Source organism: Chelmon rostratus, chromosome 12, assembly GCF_017976325.1.
Source record: "Chelmon rostratus isolate fCheRos1 chromosome 12, fCheRos1.pri, whole genome shotgun sequence".
NCBI classification, from domain to species: domain Eukaryota; kingdom Metazoa; phylum Chordata; class Actinopteri; order Chaetodontiformes; family Chaetodontidae; genus Chelmon; species Chelmon rostratus.
Genome location: NC_055669.1, coordinates 16,448,486 through 16,468,475, shown reverse-complemented (window position 1 = coordinate 16,468,475; position 19,990 = coordinate 16,448,486). Strand labels below are relative to the sequence as shown.

At 41.7% G+C, this 19,990-nt stretch overlaps 3 protein-coding genes across 3 annotated transcripts; all 3 read left to right on the top strand.

Annotated features, from left to right (window-relative positions):
- Nucleotides 1–4,225: 4,225 nt before the first annotated feature.
- On the top strand, nt 4,226–4,665 carry zgc:92591. The gene is made up of 2 exons (XM_041949897.1): nt 4,226–4,339; nt 4,429–4,665. Exons 1-2 carry the CDS (start codon nt 4,226–4,228, stop codon nt 4,663–4,665), a joined length of 351 nt encoding a protein of 116 aa, XP_041805831.1.
- A 5,292-nt stretch (nt 4,666–9,957) lies between these two features.
- asb10 (ankyrin repeat and SOCS box containing 10) lies at nt 9,958–15,240 on the top strand. The gene is made up of 5 exons (XM_041949645.1): nt 9,958–10,282; nt 11,550–11,817; nt 12,701–13,205; nt 13,758–13,871; nt 14,430–15,240. The coding sequence occupies exons 1-5, from the start codon at nt 9,958–9,960 to the stop codon at nt 14,613–14,615; spliced, it is 1,398 nt and encodes a 465-aa protein (XP_041805579.1). The 3' UTR covers nt 14,616–15,240.
- gbx1 (gastrulation brain homeobox 1) lies at nt 11,271–19,025 on the top strand. The gene is made up of 3 exons (XM_041949646.1): nt 11,271–11,281; nt 17,326–17,777; nt 18,511–19,025. The coding sequence occupies exons 1-3, from the start codon at nt 11,277–11,279 to the stop codon at nt 19,023–19,025; spliced, it is 972 nt and encodes a 323-aa protein (XP_041805580.1). The 5' UTR covers nt 11,271–11,276.
- The last annotated feature ends 965 nt before the right edge of the window (nt 19,026–19,990 follow it).

Genomic DNA, 19,990 nt, shown 5'->3' with positions numbered 1-19,990 from the left:
CTTAAGTGCAATCTGGAAGTTAAAAAAAGGTCAACACTGATTTTTGGCTTTACACGTTACACCAACAGCGCTTTCCTGGGTCCAGTCAAGTGTTTGTCTGACCCATCCATGCAGCCTATTTTCCTCCATATGTGGACTTCCTTGTGCTTCATACATCACCTGACTTCCTCTTTTGTTCCCGTCATAAGGACTACAACCACTAGAGGTTCCCGACTAACAATAAACATAAATATGGATTGTGATAATCTACATGCACAGACGACCTATACGGCTGTTTTTCTTGCAAGGATGGGCTGTGCTATATATGTGCTATATCCATGCTTAGCATAGATCAGATTCTCCTTTTGAACATTCAAGAAATGTGTAACGTAATCCACAGAAGCTCCGGCTGGGATAATGCGCATTAAAATGCTTACCATTGCCAGTAATGATCAAATGCGATCAAGGGCTACTGTATGAAACTCTAAATGAAACCAGGATTTTTGACTACTGAGAGACACAGAAATGCTTTTTTCTTGTCAGTTTTAATCTGACTTGTTTCTCAACAAGATCGATGTGGTTTAGGTTGGTTTATAATGCATAGTCATAAAGAATGTGAATCATAGTGCTGGCCTGCTGTGCTGTACATCTGCTGTCACCAAAGATGTGTTGCAAAAGCCTTGGCCAAATACTCTTTTAATTTTAACCTGATCTCACTATGTGGATCTAAGTGATGTTGGATATCAAGTAATGTGCCATAATTACTACAGTTCAGCGAAAATTCCTATGACAAGCAAACCCCCCTGATATGATGTAAGGCTAAAGGGAGTTATGCAGATTTGGCAGAGGACAGATTGGCCTGTTAGGAACTGAACCCGGCACTTTAGCAGTCGTCATTTCAAAAGGACATGCATCATGAAGTTAAAGAAGGAGCAGCAGAGATGCCGATGCAACAGAGCAGTGCCAGTAAGAGGATGCAAAAGCACAACCTGAACTACAGATTAGACCGAAAGTGTGACCCTTTACAACCACCCCAGCCTCTCACCACCTTGTTTTACTATCTTCAATGTTCAGCAGCGCACACACGTACGTTGCAATTAAAACAAGGTCAATGATTAGAACTGTTAGAGTATAAATGAGTAAAACTTCAATACAAATCTCCAGTCTACAGTAGTTTAGATGTGTGGAACCCATATTAGACAACATTTTTTTTGTTTGCAGTGTTAGCTATGTCACAAAAATGTTCCTGATGCGTTTTCATCTGTACTGTATCACTTTTATCTCATTGTTCGTGGTAAATGCTGTACTGTCCTGTGCATTCAATAATAATATGCAAAATTCTAAAGCTCTTGCATTTGCTTGAGTGTGGATATAGTCACAGAAACACAAACTGGTATATTTGTACATAAGACTTTGAAACAACTTGTGCATTTGGCAGCTACAGAGTAATCACTGTAGGTATCAAGCTCAGCTTTGTTCTATTAAGCTACAAACCCTGCAGAAAAAAAAATAGAACAAACACTCAACGTAGCCTTCAGCAATATGTTGATATGAAAGGCTGCAATAAACAGAACAGGCAACATTTTTCTTTTTTGGTGACTGTCAGACAGACATAGCAGGGTGGCAGATGTGCACACATACTCACCTTTTTCCATCTTCTCTTCACAGATGAAACAAGCAAACAGCTGAAATCTGCCAGACAACAGAGAAAAAGACGGCCTTCACAATACAGACAACCAATGGCTGCTATTCAATGTGTGTGGCAGTTGCTGCAAATGACCTTGCATAAATGCTGTCAAAGGATAAGGGCCTATTCACATGTAATCTACTGCTCTATATCTGCTGTGCGCGCGTGAAGAACAAAACTGAGAGGGGAAGAAAAAGTCTAAGACCTTGGATGCAGGAATCGCAATGTACTATGAAGAGATCTGGCAGTAATTGCATACTGAAATTACACTAATGCGTCATTCATCAACACAAATGGACTCGTTTCTTCTAGAAACAGAAATAAAGGCACATATTTTACATAAGTCAAAGAGAATATCAGAGGGTCAGGGATGTTTTACAGCAAAAGCTTTTCATGTAAAACCGGAAGAAAAGGACTGAGTTCTACTCTGCTGCTCACTGAAATATGTCATGTACCTTAGGCTGAATATATTCCGTTTTTTGAAGAAATAACTACAACTTTCTAATGTTTTAAGTAATGAGTCCAGAGCTATTTAAATCCCAAAAAGACGAGACAAGCTGATGAAGCTGTTATTGCTAAGCTTGTGTTTCCTTTAGCACTACTGTCAATTTACTTAAACCTACAACCTAAAGAGCCACCTTGATAGAGAGTGACACTGCAGTAACTTTCTCACATTCACTGCCTACCTCCTATAAAACTATCTATGTTATGGATGCATCTCAAAATTGAGTAGAACCTCAGTAGCATGTTTAAAGCCAATACAAGCGTGCCAATTGTTGGCATGATAGTAATGAATGAGCCTGATAAATTGCTTTACCATTTAGAGACATGTGTTTAGACGATGAGCGGTATAATTTGTGTTCGGTTCCTTTAAGGAACCTTGGATCTCATCAATCAAACAGATAAAATGTCTGTGATATAGGAGCTATGACATATAGAACATACACAAGCGCAACAAAGACATCAGACAAGAAGGATACATCTTTGAATTGTGTTACTGGCTTATACTTAAACTGGTCTGTCAGTGTTAGGAAATTGATTGATACAAACAGGGGACAATGTTCAACTGAAACCAGAAAAATGGTCAAACAGGGGGCAGCAGATGCTGACATGTTTTATAACTAAATCTGGATGTAGTCGGTCCTCAAATGTGCTATTACACAAAAAGACTCTATCATACACTGAGGGCCAATTTAGATGTCAAACCTTTCATTCCGGATAAAAGAAGAATAACTAATGAAGAAAATACAGGCCTGAAGCAGAAACAGCTTTACCCCAATTATCAGCATGAACATCTTCCATTTATCAGAATGTTCTACACATAAAAGTGTCCAGAATCATCACAAGCTTAGCCATGTAAACACAACATTACCAAACAAACAAATAGCCCCATTTCCACAATAAGACATCACAGTAACACCAACTAAAATTGAAATTCATTATGTGTACAACATCAAGAGGGCAAACGAACCCACAAGGGGGGCTTAATGCTGTGCCACTGTGTACTTACTGCTGCAAAGATATTGTAAACTGGACATCTAGCATCTGAATTTTTCGGCTATCGTAATGTGATGAGAGGATATGTTGAGGATATGCCTAAACTATAATTTGCCAAGGAAACCAAAAACCAATCATGAGCACAAAGCTGAAATACTCCTAGGCCTTTGCAATTAGTAATTTGTTTAGACACAAAATAATTTATGCACCAAGTAGCGAAATACAGTCTGAATTAAAATGATAGTGGCTTAACACAGTGCTCAACTATATTAGAAAGCTTCAAGATTAGACAGTAATTGTACACATTCCCAAACATATCTGCATTTTTTCAGGCTGACATACTAAATAAAACAAAATGACCCTGGGCTTTGTAAGGATGGGGTTCACGGGCAAGTGCCTGCTTTAATCCAGCCTAATACCATACATTTTTAATAAGCATAGTCTCAGTGTTTGCTGATCTCTCTGAAAACAACACAGGCCAGCGAGTAGATCAAGCTTACCTACACACTGATTATGACTACAAATGCAGCTCAGAGGTGTTTTCCTGGAAATGTTATGGCATCTAAATATATTCCTAGGTCTGAAATTGTTTGTGAACGACAAGCTTCATGGAAGATTACAATGAATTATAGTGGAATCTACCACAGGTATAGAACCCCACTAATAAGATTTCGTGCAGCCTATAAACTGGTGCAAGTTCTCCACCTAGTGGAGACCATTAGTATGTGCAATTATCTGGTATAACTCTAATTCCATTTATCATGGCACTGACGTGCAGGACCGCCATACAACAACAAAAAACTACCTCCTTGAACAAAAACTCTGTGAGGCTCTCTTAGCTACTTTTGTTCCTTCTCGCAGCCATTATTAATTTTATGTAAATGTGGAGCTCAAATCTATCCTCCAAAAACAGAGCAGGTGAGCTAAATCAATCTGATGAACCCACGCTACATAAACCGCTGTCCGTGAGCCAGATACCTGGGATCACTAGTCCTGAGCTGCTTCATATAGCATCTGACGAACTTAATATTGGTGAGGTTCACAGATTTGACAGTTTCAAAAATGACTAATGATATCTCTCGAAAGAAGGGGAAGAGTTCGAGTGAGAAAAAGGCGAAGAGGAAGTCTAGACGAAGAGAGACTTACGCGATGTACATCTATAAAGTTTTGAAACAGGTGGGTGAGGAAGAGAACGACGAAGTTTCAACTGCTTCGGTTTCCCTGGTTTAATGGACTAACAGCATTTTCCCTTCTGCTCTCAAAAGGTTCATCCCGACACGGGGATTTCAAGCAAAGCCATGAGCATCATGAACTCCTTCGTGAATGACCTGTTTGAGAGGATCGCCACAGAGGCGTCCCGGCTGGCTCTGTACAATAAACGCTCCACCATCACCAGCAGAGAGGTGCAGACGGCGGTGAGGCTGCTGCTGCCCGGGGAGCTGGCTAAACACGCCGTGTCCGAGGGCACCAAGGCGGTCACAAAGTACACCAGCTCCAAATGAAGCATTCAACGCACTGCAAGTCGTTATAAGGATTTCAACCATGTGCATCAGTGGATTTGTAAACCGGGTGATTTACATAACACAAAAAAGCTTATTTTTATTTTTAATCCCTTTTCTGAAAAGCAGTAACATGCCGGCATTAGCCACTAGATGGGGTAATTTCACATTTTATATTACAGGCGTATTGAGTGTGTCTTTTGATATACAGCCCTATGAAGGAGATGACATGCATCCAAGATTACTGTCAGATGTATTTTCTTTTCAGTTTAAAAGCTACTTTTGTACTTTAAAGCTACAAATGTTCCTATTTTCTGATGCACTATAGAACTGGTATTTGAAACTAACTGTGCAATGTTACAATAAACCGCATGCACCAGTATGACGCTTCATTGATCCTTAATATTTCATTTGCTCAGCACTATTAAATATCTAGCTCTCAGGTTGTGCTTTGAGTGACCACTTCAACAGCGCTCTGTAAGACACATAAAAAGGAAATTAAAAGATGTTTCTAATCAACCGCTTGATTCCTTATCTTCACATTGTGACTTTTTTTCAATAAAACTCTTAACATCTTAACTAAGCCCACACTGAAGATAACAGCTGAAACGCAGTACATATTTCATAGCCTCAAATTCTGATCACAATATACCAGAGATGACAAATTACACATTTCTAATTACGAAAATAGTTTGACATCCAACTAGCTTTGTTTTGAATCTTCCTACAATTTTCAGTCCAAAATCAAAGGCACCTCTATTAACAACACAAACAAGGATGCATTAAGTACACCAGCCCTACTACCTTACAGATGTGGAATTAAGCGGGTGGCTGCGACGTTGGAAGGGTTAACTGCTGATAACAAGCTGGAGCTAGCATAGATCGAAGTTTAGCTGCTGTCAGTCAGCTAATCCCTTATCGATTTTAGCATTGCATCCATTTAATGTCACACTACTCCTCTGCAATGGCTTGGAGACATCGAAAATGTGATGGGAAAGAAACTCTTGAGTTAATTGATGCGACTACAAGTACTTAGCTAGTACTCAGTGGCCACAGCTAGCTAGCTAGCACGTTCGCAAAAAGTGACTTCTGAACCAGTATTCTAGCTAGGGTACGTTGTTGTCATAGCAGCACTAATGATGAAAGGCAAGGCTAACATTACCATGTTTGCGTTTACCCGTCAAGCTTTCAAACAAAAACAAAGTGTTGTTTCAAAACACCTGCCGATATTTTGAAGACACTTCTATATGTCTCTATCCAGCTACAACAAAACAAATATCCCGCCTGCGACAATTGTTTTTTTTTTTTACTTACTTCTGAAGTGCGGCTGTCCAAACAAATATGGTAACCGGAAGTGACGTCTCTTGTTCGATCCCTAGGCCGCAACAAAAATATCAGTAGCATAGGATGTATGTTATATTATGTTATATAAAAAATGTGAATGAATTAAAAGATGAAAATAACATTAATATTGAGAAACTGACACATCCACATCAACAAAGGTAAAAAAAAAAAGTCAAAGATCACATTCACAGAGCATTTTTGTGCCAGCTGCAATGGCAAGTCTTTGAGGCCAGCTTTAAAAAGGGACATATATACAAACTGGCAAAGGAAGGAATGCAACATTGTATTCTTGTTATGTATTCCAATCAGGTTTTAAAAGACGACGCCGTCAGCTGAATAGTACTTGATTACAGGATAATCACACGAGCGTTTGCACCAGTCCAATCTGCATAAAATGGAGGAACTGATAAAGGTCTCTCTAATTAGGATAGTGTTTACATCAGGCTTTACATACACCTATTAGGCGACCCTTGTCAACATCCTACAAAGCCGGGCTCGCTGTGATAATGCACTTGGATGTGACTCCCACCACTGACTGTTATTGTTGAGATACCCATTTTAGATGTTTCCCGGTATTCTTGGTAATGATATGAAATCTACAGATGTTATTATGAGGGCGATACAGTCTCTGATGGCAGTGACTTTGTTCCTGATTATCATAGCCATTTAGGTTCTGTATCTTGCACACTTCCCCATATCCCCTCTCATGCCCGTGCCAAGCGGTAGTCATCGCTGTCTCCTTTAGCAGACTGCTATGAACACATTATGGATGGGTGCATTAGTGAGTGATGCAGAGCACGGGCTGGCTTGCCTTGTTTTCATGTGAGAGTGCATCATTAGAAAATGTTCCACTTGGCAGGGAAGCGCGTATTAACTGCAACCGCAATGAAATGAGGTTGTGATAGATGGTTAAAGTTATACGGGACTATTAGGCTGAAATATGAACCTCTCAATTGTCATGATGAAACAGAGGGCTATTTGCGTGGTGATCAGTGCATTGAGAGACAATTGGAATCTGCAAAGACCGATACCATACATTATAGGTAGTGGGCTCAGAGCGAAAGAGTACAGAAAAAGTAATCATGCTTCCACAGAATAGTTTGGGGCTACTGTTCAATTCAAGGCTCTATAAATTCATTTAGGTTCTCCACCAACATCTCGAGCATCATGATGAGACCTGGGGGAGATCTGAAAATGGGGCACCTTGTCTAAGCCCTGTTGTCAACACTGATGAGCCATATATATGGAAGTAAACCAGTGTTGATTGGCTATCAGAGGTGCTTTAATGGCATCGAAGACTTAAAGCAGACTATGTGTGTCGACTTTAACGTGTCTGTATGGACGCTCAGAGTCAATATGATATTAAGAATAAGCCAAGATTTAAATCAGAACCATGCACAAATGAAGCAACTAGCTTCCCTTTAGATAATGCTACAAGTCAATTAAGCACGCTCATTATGTCTTATCATGTTTCCATGGTGACCCCCCAGTTATTCTACCAATGGAACACAAACTTCAGAGCTTATTTCTCTTTATCTCCCAAAATGTGAACTGAAATGTGTAAATTACTTATTAATTGCTCTTTTTCTAGCACAGAATTGCCCATATACCAGACATGCTCTGGCTTCGTCTGACAGGAACAACAATAAGTAACACATAAATCGCTAAAATAAGAAACACCTGATGGATAATTGGGTGCTCTGATGTCATGGTGATGCGCTCTCTAAACTTAGACTTTCTTTGGGTGCACTGACTCTGTCTTAAACTAACAACAGATCCAATTGCAAACCCATTAGCATTTAATATTACTGTAATTACTGTGTACATTTCATTATGTTCTCAGTATATTAAATGACTGCTCAGTGTGGAGGGAGGGCTATAGTTTAATCTCTTTCTGTATTACTGTGTGCCACAGTACTCAAAACAGCATTAAGAGGCACATAATCAGAGGGAACTAATTGCCTATGATTGCAATAAATGAAGTGCCTCACTCTCGTCAGGGCTGTTGCTGATGTCCAGCCTCTTACCGCCTTCGGAGAGGAAGGAGGTTGACCACAATGCAGAAAACCTTGGAGAGGCAGCTACTGGTGGGTAATGTGAGGAAACCAAAGATTTAATATGTCCACGGGGGGCTGTGAGGGCAGGGGGTGTTACTACTGCTGATGTTTTTTTGTCGCCATCAGAGTTGCCTTCGCTTCACAGAGAGAGAGAAAAAAAAGAGAAACATGAATGCCCACCATTTGAGAAATGAATTTATCGAAGTCGCTGTCTTTTTCCCCATTAGTAAGTGTTTAGTTCAGCGTTTTAAATAATTGCGTTACCAGGAATGATATTTAAAATACATTTGGGAGTCAATGAGGCGGGAAAGTGCCTACATGTTTTGCTGATGACACCCGGGCCATTTGGAAGACATCAAAGTAGAGAGGAGGTAGCCCAGATGCATATTATAAACTCATTATGTATATCATTTAAAAGGATGTACTCCAGCCGCAAAAACAATATTCCTAGTCTCTCTCTGGTAATGTGTGTTTTCAAAGTTGAAACTCTTACTCGCCTTCAGTTTAATGTGGCATCTATTACCAAACTGTAACATAAAATAAATGACCTTGATTTCCATACCAGAACAGTCGTTAAGGTATAGATGAGATGCAGCGATGCTTCTGTCTTCAAATGGGAAAGAAGGTAAAACCTCCCCGCGAATGTCATGCACTTCTCCACCTGTGGTGCAGACCTTGTTTTCCACAGAGCTTACGTGCACCTTGATGGACTCCAGCACAGAGGTGGATAAACAGACAATAAAATATGTGCTGTTTAAATACATTGTGTATCAAATACAGCAAATTTTAATACATGGAGATATCAGATCAGATGACAGCTTAAGGTAATCAGTGTCAAAGATAATTCTGAACCATGCCAGCCATGAAAGCCTGTCATTGGTGTGTAGAGACTTAAAAGATGGGATCAGCTTTGCTACTGGGTAGAATTTCTACCAGCTCTGAAAAATGGTGCTCCATCAGTCAAAAAGAGATGTTTGTCAGAAGCTTAGCGAGTAGGCTTAAGAGGCTTAATTATGCGCCGTCCCTCCGCCATCAGAACACTACACGTGGGGCAGAGTGACACAGCGGTTGTCTTTCAGGCTAATGTTCTAATGGAGGGAGCCATGTGCATACATAAAATCCATTAAGGCTCGTGAAAAGAAAAATACTGTGCTGAAATAGACATTTTGCAAACACACACTCACAACAGCTCACAAATAGGGCATTCTTATTTGCTCTTCCTTAAAATATCAAATTTAAGACAAAATTTGACTTTGTTGCTTAATTGTCTGCATTTAAATTTATTTAATAAGTTGAACAGTGAAAGCTCTGCTAAGAATCATAGATGTTTCTAATCCATAGACCTGACCCACATGAACTCTTCTTGCTCAGCACATATAAAGCAGGATGTAGAAAAACACACAAAAATATCTGGAATAAATAAATTTTTTTCCGTGCTGAACTTTAAAATATGTAAATAAAATGTTACGTACATTACATTTTTAAAGCCAGAGGCTAGCCTCCAATTTGCTTAGGTTGAGTCTGATAAGACACTGTGTAATTTTAAAAGAACACACCGAAAAACAACATGGTTTTTAGCTATAAAACATGAGTTTATTCAACTCATTTGATACTTGCAGCCTGGCAGAGAAGCTTCATGGCTGTAACTTTGCTGAAGGCAAACAGGAGAGGCTCGAGTGGCTGCATGTGAGACATAAAAATAGCATTACTTGTCACACTGCAGGGAGGGTCTCATACCAAATATCAAAACAACTCTGTGAACCAACCCTGCGAACAGCCGGCAGGCACATAGTGGACATTAGCCAGAGAGAGGGAGACAACAACAGAATCAGAGAGACAGGCCCTTTTAGACAATCTCCAACCACTTTTCTCTGTGAGAGGCAAGCCATTCAGCATGTCGCGAGGCAGCTTTGTCTTCACACCCATGGCCCTGCGCTCCCTTGAACTCGATGAGGCCATGCTGGAGAGATACAAGTACAAGAAGCAGGTGGCCTCCCATCACCTCAACAGCTATATGCTGAAAAAGGAGGTCAGGGACAGGGCACAGCTGAGGTCCGGCACTGCCCTGCCAGCAGCTGTCTGCCAAGATGTGGTCGTCCAGAACGCTCTGTATACAGGAGACCTGGAGGCTATGCAGCACCTCTTTCCTAGAGGATCCACAGCAAACCTCATCATTGAGCCACAAGGAGGGGACATGCGCTGGGTCGCCGAAGGGGAAGGTAGGAGACAACATCTGTCTTCATTAGGAATTAATTAAGGGATTAATATGATTTGGCTCAGCTAAGTAGCTTTATTGTATTTCCTGAAGACTATAGCATCAATGATTGGATTTTAAAGGGACTTTTTGTTTTGACGGAGGTGCCACATGTTACTTGTGTGTGGAAAAGACAGAAAGGAAATCACTGCTTTAAAAAGATTTTAATATGCACCTACGAGCAATATGTAACCAGCGCATCTCACCCTGAGGCATCTTTTAAAGAGGCAGGGATGCAATATTTTTAGACGGACAGAGCACAAGGCAATATTTATAGACACCACCACGTGCCCACCACATAATCACACTGGATTTGATTGTGACCTTTCACTGGAAACAAAAAAAGCTGCTTGTCTTTTTAATTTGCAGAAGACTAACATTTTGACTCAGTTTGGGCTTGTTGAGTCCCTGGAAATCCAAGTTGCAGACTCCTAAAAATGTCGGTTGAATACATAACATGAATAATGGGCCTGTGCAAACCAGGAGGTTCCCAAAATCATTCTATTTGTCAGGACAATGTGTTTCTTCAAAGTTTGCTGAATGCAACACAGCATTGTTTGTTGACTTCAGTGGATTTGCTGAATCAGTGGCCAGATGACATGTAGCACACCAGCCAGTGGCTCCCATACCACTGAACTGGCAAAGTTAAGCGGGTCAACCAAAATATCACATATCACCTCACTGAAATAGCCCTGTGTGCACAAACAACCTGCATTAGTGCTTTTTTCCTGCAGGAGAAATCACCCTACTAGTCGACAAGCTAGTCAGCGCTAGTATGGCTTATGTAGCACCAAAGGTTAAGTGGCGCAAACCAAAGACGTACCGCAATGACGTGATCGCCACAGCCAAAGCCACGGGCTGTGTCTTACAGTTCTGGAACTCCCTGCTTGTGGGCGATGAGCTGACGATTCTCAGCATCGTGGATGATGACGAGTATGACTACCTTATCGACGCCATTTATGATACCAGCAACGTAGAAGAATGGAAGAACTTCAGATTTAACTACAGATGCCTGAGTAGGTTTATCAGCACTTAGATTGCATCAAACTGTTGACAGTTATGCAAAAAAGTTATGGTCTTTTATTCAGTGTTATCGGGTACTGAGAAGAGTCGTGCAACCACTAATACTTTGAAAAGTCTCCCAATTGACACCTAAAGGACTCTTTTTACTTATATCTTCTTATTTACAACGATTAAAGTTAACATTATGCCTTCATTCTCCCTACTGGCAGGACTATGGTCGCTGAGTTATGAGCAGGAGCTGACCACACCGCTACACATCACCGCCGGCCGAGGCTTCTCGGACTGCCTGAGACTCCTGCTGCAGCGTGGGGCCAATGTAGACCTGGCACCTGGGGGCACCACTGCCCTGCATGAGTCCTGTGAAAACTGCCAGCCAGAGTGTACCAAACTGCTGCTGGTCCACGGTGCCAACGCCAATGCTGTCTCTGAAGACGGCCTCATGCCTTTGCACGTTTGTACAAGCCCAGAATCCCTTGAGTGAGTAAAGAAGGATGGAAGTCAAGTTTTGTGCAACGCAGATTCCAAAAAAGCGGGGGCGCTTTGTAAAACATAAAAACAGAATGTAATCATTTGCAAACAAACTGTGTTTACTGACAACAGTTTTACAAAGTGCTCCTGAGCCCATGTAGTAACATCATTTATCCAATCATGTGTTCACAAAGTGGTGAACCTCGCTCCATCCTCGCTTGTGAGCGACTGAGCCTTTCCAGGATGCTCCTTTCACACCCAATCATGATACTATCACCTGTTACCAATCAACCTGTTTACCTGTGGAATGTTCCAAACAGGTGTTTTTGGAGCGTTCCACAACTTTCCCAGTCTTTGGTTGCGCCTGTCAAAACTTGTTTGAAACATGTTGCTGCATCAAATTAATTCATATTTACAAAAATCAATGAAGCTGATGAGGTGAAACATTAAAATATATTGTCTTTTTACTGTTTCCAGTTGAGTGTATGTCAAAGAGGATTAGCAAGTCATCATAGTCATTTTATTTATGTTTTACACAATGTCCCAACTATTTTGGAATCAGGGTTGTCAGAGGAAGATCGTGTCAGTTGAATGGTTGAAAGTGTGGATAGCTAATCATTGTTAATAACAGAAACTTGATCAAATCCACTGGCAACAAAAGAGATCCAGTCTAAACATGAACTAATTCAGTATCACTGGAAAATTATTATAATAATATCCATTTTTCTATACATAATGGTGTTAAATGACATCCTGATGACTGTACTTGAGCTGACAGATTATGAATCGAACAACAACAAAAAGAAAAGGCTGTGAACCACAGATCTAATGTGTACATGGGAACATAACTTGTGTTATGTTACAAAACAGGATTCTGTAATTCTTCCTGCAGATGTGCCAAGTATCTCCTTCAGTATGGTGCCGCAATCAATGGTCGCTCTGTAGATGAAGATGACACTCCCTTACACGTGGCAGCCAGGAACGGCCTCCCAGACCACACTGAGCTCTACCTGCGCTACGGAGCTGCTGTGGACAAACCGAATTTTGAGGGCCTCACGCCCCTGAACAGTGCCTGTTCACAACGCCAGGAGGTGGAGGAACTTCAGCATTACTTCAAGGTGTGCAAGGTGCTGCTGGGGGCAGGGGCCGACGTCCACACTACGGACCAGGACAAACGTAGTCCTTTGCACTTGGCCTGTAAGAATGCAAATCCGGACATTGTGGATCTGCTGCTGGCAAACGGCGCTGACGTTAATGAGATGGACTACGGTGGCGAGGCTCCCATGCACAATATCCTGAAGGTGGTGTGCTACAAGATTCCCCATGAGCCTGAGAGGATCGTCCGTGCCCTGCTCAACCATGGCTCTATTCGGGTGTGGCCTGGAGCTCTGCCCATGGTGGGAAATCATGTTATCTAACTACTAAAGGATACATTTTGTGTGCATGCATTTCACACGGGATAATGCCTTCCAGATTGGTTTGTAGCTGTATATTGTATTTGCACTACCAACCAATTATTCATCAAGGTGGCTCATTTTGCATAATTAGCGAGTGCTGCACATGTAACACCTTGGAAAAAAGAGTCTTGCAACACTTAACTGTTCCTTGCAATATTCCAGACTTCGCAACTTCACATTCAAATCATTCCCATTTCATGACACAACATGAAGTGTTGCACTCTCTGCGGGAAACAGACTACAACTATCAGTAAACCCACGTGCACTAGACGAAATGCCTGGTTCCTAATTAGGCAAGTGTTAATAGGAGATTAATTAGCACTAATTGCATAATTTCCAGTTAAACCCCTGGAGGGAAGACCAATCTGTTCATTTCACAAGTGTTTAATTACTTTATTTCTTCAGTTCTATGGAGTCACAAGCTCGCTCATGAACTTAAATGATTATAATATGAATCCTCTGGCTTTGCTCTGTGTTGTGGTGCTTCTTTAGGTTTTGAATCACTGCTCCGAGTCTCCACGCACCGTTGAGGTTCTTCTGAACGCCTACAGTCACCTCAAAGTCACAGACACCTGGGTTGAGTCTGTGCCACCTGAGGTCTTTAAGGCAAGCGTGTTAAATAATGTATTCACCAGTAAGGTTTGACCACTGTGAGTGTTTTTAGATTGGATGTTTTTTTTATATACATTGGCACATTCTTCATCTTATTTATTTTTTATGGTATTTTCACCAAATGTTGCAGGTTTTGGGCACATTATCTGTACAGCTCCAAGACCGTGGAAACTCTAGAATCAGTGCTGATCAATTTGATTTTAATAGTTTTCTTAAACTTAATTACGACCTACCACACATATTCAGTGGTAAAGGAAACTCTGAGATACAGCCTTTAAATGCAGAATTAATGCACAAACACATTAAAATCATAAAACATGCACAAAGAAAAAAATGAAATGTGATTTGTAGGTAGTGCAGGATGCTTATTGCTGCATTGTGATATTTGATATTCACAGAGGGCTACAGTAGGACATAGCTAATGGTAGATGAATTGCCTGCTGGATGTATATTTAATACAGCTTCTACATTTCAAAATATTACAATGACTGCAAAGTGAGACAAGTGCTTCAGTGAATGATCTCATGTTCATCTGCGTTTTTATCCAACCAGGAGCACAAAGAGTTCTACCAGTCCATCTTCTCTCTGGAACTGACTCCTCGCTCCCTGCAGCACTTGGCACGCTGCAGATTGAGGAGCTTCCTGTCTAAGCGGGTGCACGAAGTGGTCCCTAAACTTGGTCTGCCCACTTTCCTCAAGAACTACCTGCTCCTGGAGTACAGAGGCTATGTCCACTGAAAGCCGCCTGTAGTAAGTGCTGGTCAAGACTGAGTGCTGATAGAAAAGCAGCAGCTGTTCACAGTATGACTGCAGTCTGGACCAGAATTAAACTAGTAACATCAGCTGTAGCACTATAAGCCAGTACGCTTCATATGTTAAGTCCATTTTATAAGCTTCTCAGAAGCAGCTGCTTGTCTCTGACACTTCTATTCCGGATCAATCTGTCAGCACAGTTCATGTTTGATGTTGCACCACAAGAGGGAGCTATAGACTTGAGTTGTTAAAGTATAATGGCAGATACGAAATTGTATATTTTATATTTTATTAATTTTATGATGACATCTTTTTTTTAAGTGTGCACTTGATAGTAAAACTTCTCAGATGCTTGTATTTTTCTATATAATAATTATCATGGCAGTTTGATGTAAATGGCAGTAATGATGATGTGTTGTATATTGCCATAAAATATTTGCATATGTAATTATTCCCACCGATATGATAGTGATTCGGCGTTTTTTATCACAAAAATACATAAACATAAAACATAAAATTATATATGCCACCATGGCCATGCTATCTAGTCAGTATTCCTTTCTGATTTCTTGATGTTTTATATTTTCGCTTTCTTCTCTCATGCTTTTGCTTGTAGTCCAATAGAAGAAGAATATTAATGACAAAAAAATCATTTTAATAAAATCACATTAAGGCTTTGTCGTCAAAAACTTAAGATTGAAAGGGCCAGCGGGAAGTTCAGCATTAAAAACAAATTGCAAGTGTATTAAATAATGTTGAAAACCTTTGGACTTGGTGTAATTTGTGCTGTTATCCAGAAATTCCGATCAGGTTGTTCTTCTTTAACCTCCGCTTCAGAAATTAATGAAAGGCTTTGACAAGGCGGCGGCACGAGAAAGAGACAAACGACAAGAGTTCAGCGAGTTACACCTGCCAGTCTCCCCCATCAGTCATCTGCGGGATAAAAAGTTAACCTGGAGGGATCATTATGGCCGCATTTAGCAAAATGACAATTATCTGCAGACTTCATTTTCTCAGTTTACCTTATATTGAAAAAAAGCAGTGACAAGATTGCAGATCTCCTCTTGTGATAATTAAAATATGTAGGGCCTTTTGTTAATCACAGATGGTAGGAGTTTTTATCAGGCCTGCTTCAGCTATTGTGAATAAGACTTTTAAGAGAATAAAATAGATCAAAATAATAAATATTCTATCTGAATATAAATTGATTTGGTGACTGTGAGTAAAGACTCGTTAATAAAAAAAAGTGTGAAGGGGAGCAGAGAGGGGGTGTGGGGTGGGGGTGGGGGCTCGGCAAATGGTTTCAATAGATCAAAGAGAGGTGCTGCTGAAGTCACTTGCAATTACAAGAATTAGCCTGGCCTGGCCCTCCACTGCTAATCAGAGTCGGTGGTGATATGTTTATGTCCTCATGCAATCAGACGACCAGTTGGAGAGCCCGGGCACCCAGGACTCAATAGGGCTAATCATCATCAGTTCCCATTGCCATTTAAAAGGTGAAATGATCTGCGATTGAACCAGTGCTTAAAGAAAAGAGAAAAGTGCTTCTTCTTTTTTTCTCTCCTCCACATGCATTTTTGATCAGGGATGAATTACAATTCCATTACCCCCCAGCAAAGCGCAAAGCAAAATGTGCGTTATTTAATTTATAGAAAGCCTTTTAGGGATGATTTAGCTGACGAATCGTCGGTGAGAGACGTTAAAGTTGGTCGTTCACAGGTTTTCTTTAAATTAGTTCAAGCACGTTTGACTTTGGCCGCTGCGCGTCCGCGTCCACACTGCAGTTGACCTCGCGTAAACGCCTTTTATCCGAATCTAATTTCGCGCAGAGTATCTCTCTCCAGGGAACAATTGTTGCAGCACTTCTTTCTCCGCGGCCGAACGCTTTGGTGTTTCAGCCACGGAGAATGGGCCGGAGAGCGGAGGAACATCTGCCTCTCCTCCCTCCTGACTCTGATGCCCATCGGCCCCAATATTTCAACAAAAGCCGCCGTTGTTTTACGCTGTCCCTTGCATCCAGAGTAATTACTTATCATCAATCAAAATTAATAATAGCTGATTGGGTTGGTGTGGTCAACGATTATAGAAGGGGAAGGGCTGGAGCAGTCTCTCACACCGTTTTGCAGTCAATGGTGAACCTGGCAAAAGGGGAGGAGGGCTGGGGGTGCGACCCGTCTATTTGGTCTCCACTGGGAAACTACCGCCTCTCAAGACGGCCAAAAAGTCAGAGGCTGAATAAGGAAATGAAGCGTAATTTGAGGAAGATGGATGAGCCCCCAGGGAAACACCCCCTTTTCATTCCTCTTGTATTGCAGATGATAACCAATGCGCTCTCGCCCTCTCTCTCTGCGCGCACACACACACACTCACACACACACGATGCGTCGGAGAGGGGCGGAGGGAGGAGTTGCAGAGAGGGGAGAGGTAGATAGATAGAGAGAGCGTGTGTTTATGTCTCAGTGTGTGACAAATAAGAGGGGAAAGGTAGCGGCGGGGCCCACAACAAAGCGCCCGACTGACCGACGCGTACAGAGTGCAGAGATCCGGAAAAGCGGTCCAGGCAGATACGGGATGACAGTACGGCAGAGGATCTACTTTCAGCTCACTCTGTCTCTGCACTGAAAGTTTTTGCGCGTCGCCGAGGAGAAGGACACCTGCTCTCAAGTTTCCACCAAATAAACGTGTTTGCCTGCAAAATGCAGAGACCAGGCGGCCAAGGGACGGCGTTCTCAATCGATTCTCTGATCGGGACCCCTCAGCCCAGACCGGGACACCTGCTCTACACGGGCTATCCTATGTTCATGCCGTACAGACCTTTGGTTATTCCACAAGCTTTATCCCACTCGCCTTTATCGTCTGGTATACCGCCACTCGCGCCTTTGGCTTCTTTTGCGGGGCGGCTCACGAACACGTTCTGTGCCAGTTTGGGACAGGGGGTGCCGTCCATGGTGGCGCTCACCACGACGATGCCGAGTTTCTCGGATCCTCCGGACAGTTTCTACCCGCCACAAGAACTCCCAGGTCCCCGTTTAAGCGCCGCCGATCCCGGAGCAAGGAGGCAGGAAAGTCCGCACTCCGACGAGCTGCACAGCCGGGACAAGAGCTCCGAGCTGCTGAACTTCTCGGAAACTTTCCAAACAATATCAGGTAAGCTCGGCCACATTCCTTTCACTTTGGGGTGTTTTTTAAAATCATAGAGTCAAAGCTGTTGCGTAAAAAGTGACGATTGTGCGTAAAATGCGTTAAAGCAGATATTGTTTATGTTCAGTCTCAGAGATGCATTCAAATTAAAAGCGAAAGCCATCTTATATCAGTGACAAACAATGATGACAACACATTTATTATTTTCCAAGTTCTTGGGGATGCAACGTGATGACAGTGAAGCTATAAAATCTGTCGTTTCAGTTAATTCATTTTTGAAGAACAGGCTGTGTTTGGAATTATTTCTGAACAGTGCTTCATATTATCAGAATGACAAACTGGAGAGCGTGCTGAGCCTCATCTTAACACAGCTGCAGAAGAATGATTTTGCGGGGAGATGAAATTAAACCTGTTGTAAGTTGCCACAAACAGCTGCAGAGGAAACTTGGAGAACAACTCAGTGTTCACACACACACACACACACACAAACACACACACACACACGACAGCTTTAATGGTCCAGCGTGACTTCAGATAATGTTGCAACTTCTAAAAATTAAAATTAAAAAATTAAGTGTTTTTTTTCCAGCAATTTTTGTTCTCGGCTATTATCTCTACCAGCCTCCTAAAACAGGCAATGATTGATGTCTAATGTTGTGCGTAATGGTCTCTTTTGGCTTGCGCACTCACCAAGTGACTCACTGTGAACGCGCGCGTCCTCTCTCTCTTCACGTTTCAGGTGAGACCAAACTGTACAGCTCGGACGACGAGAAGCTGGACCTAAAATCGGCGGACACCGTTTGCAGTGACCGAGAGGACAGCTCCGCGGACAGCGAGAACGAGAGCTTCTCGGACGGGAACAACTGTGGCTCCCTGTCCCAGAAGAGCAAACTAAAAACCGGCTCGCAGGAGGCGCTGCCGACCGGCACCTCGGCGGGGAAGAGCCGGAGGAGACGAACAGCTTTTACGAGCGAGCAGCTGCTGGAACTTGAAAAGGAGTTTCACTGTAAAAAGTACCTTTCCCTGACCGAACGCTCCCAGATCGCGCACGCACTTAAACTGAGCGAGGTGCAGGTGAAGATCTGGTTTCAGAACCGCAGGGCCAAGTGGAAACGGATCAAAGCCGGCAACGTGAACAACCGGTCAGGGGAACCGGTGAGAAACCCCAAAATTGTGGTCCCCATCCCTGTGCACGTCAACAGGTTCGCTGTGAGGAGTCAGCATCAACAAATAGAGCAAGGGACCAGGCCTTGAACTCAGATGAAAAGCTCCAGAATATCAATAATAATAAGAAAAAAACAAACAAACACATTGACTCTATGTTCCGCTGATTTGTTGAACGCATGAAGCACAAAAAGGAGGATCCGATTATTTTGTCTGAGAGGTGAGACTGAGCAGAGGGGAAGATTTGCTCGCAGACAGGTCAATGATCTGACACCATGCTGTCATTTTTATTTATTGCTCTGTGAATATGTAAATATAAATGGGTAAAAATTGGTACAAATGGGCACTATGAGATGAGACTGTAAAGATTTTTTTAAGTATTTATATGTAGGGCCAAAATGTTCTGTTGGTTATGTGCATGTCCTCATTTGGTGAAGCTGACTTTTTTTGTTTTGTTTTGTTCTGTTTTGTGTTTCGTACAATTTCTTGAGCACATTTGCATGTAAAGACGTTTTGACATTTTGTTTGGCGACTGTAGGAACCACCTTTGACAGCTATTTGTGAAAAAAAGAGAAAAGATGTGAAGGAAATAATGACCAAACAAGGGACAACTGTAAAGTATATTGACCTAATAAATCGCTTTATACGAAAGCTTGAATCCGCATGGAATCGTTATTGCTCAGAGAGGAGAGGAACAGTGTTTGCATGGTCGCGAAAAAAAACTGTTTAGGGATTATTTTCTCCTGTTAGAATGAAAAATGTGGCCTACGGTGTTCAAACACAGCAATCCAGTCTGAAAAATGAGAACAGCAACAATGCAAACTGCAGCTACAGGCGCCCTTTTTTTTATTATTATTGAACGAATTTTAGATTTAAAAAAATCAAGTTTCTTAAAATCCTGAAGAAATCATTTTCAGATTTATCATGACAATATTTATATATCATTTATAAATATATGAAGGCTTTAACTGAAAAACTATAGGGCACTTTTACCTTTAATATTAATTAAGAGCTTCAGAGTTTTTCATTTTCAATGATGCTTCCTGCGTTAATTT

Bases quoted from the DNA above. Each gene is read 5' to 3' on its own strand.
- zgc:92591 (XM_041949897.1), top strand. From the start codon at position 4,226: ATGACTAATGATATCTCTCGAAAGAAGGGGAAGAGTTCGAGTGAGAAA. The intron at 4,340-4,428 runs GTGGGTGAGGAA...TGCTCTCAAAAG, and splicing joins TCTATAAAGTTTTGAAACAG to GTTCATCCCGACACGGGGAT.
- asb10 (XM_041949645.1), top strand. From the start codon at position 9,958: ATGTCGCGAGGCAGCTTTGTCTTCACACCCATGGCCCTGCGCTCCCTT. The intron at 11,818-12,700 runs GTGAGTAAAGAA...TTCTTCCTGCAG, and splicing joins ACAAGCCCAGAATCCCTTGA to ATGTGCCAAGTATCTCCTTC. The intron at 13,872-14,429 runs GCAAGCGTGTTA...TTATCCAACCAG, and splicing joins TGCCACCTGAGGTCTTTAAG to GAGCACAAAGAGTTCTACCA.
- gbx1 (XM_041949646.1), top strand. The intron at 17,778-18,510 runs GTAAGCTCGGCC...TTCACGTTTCAG, and splicing joins AACTTTCCAAACAATATCAG to GTGAGACCAAACTGTACAGC.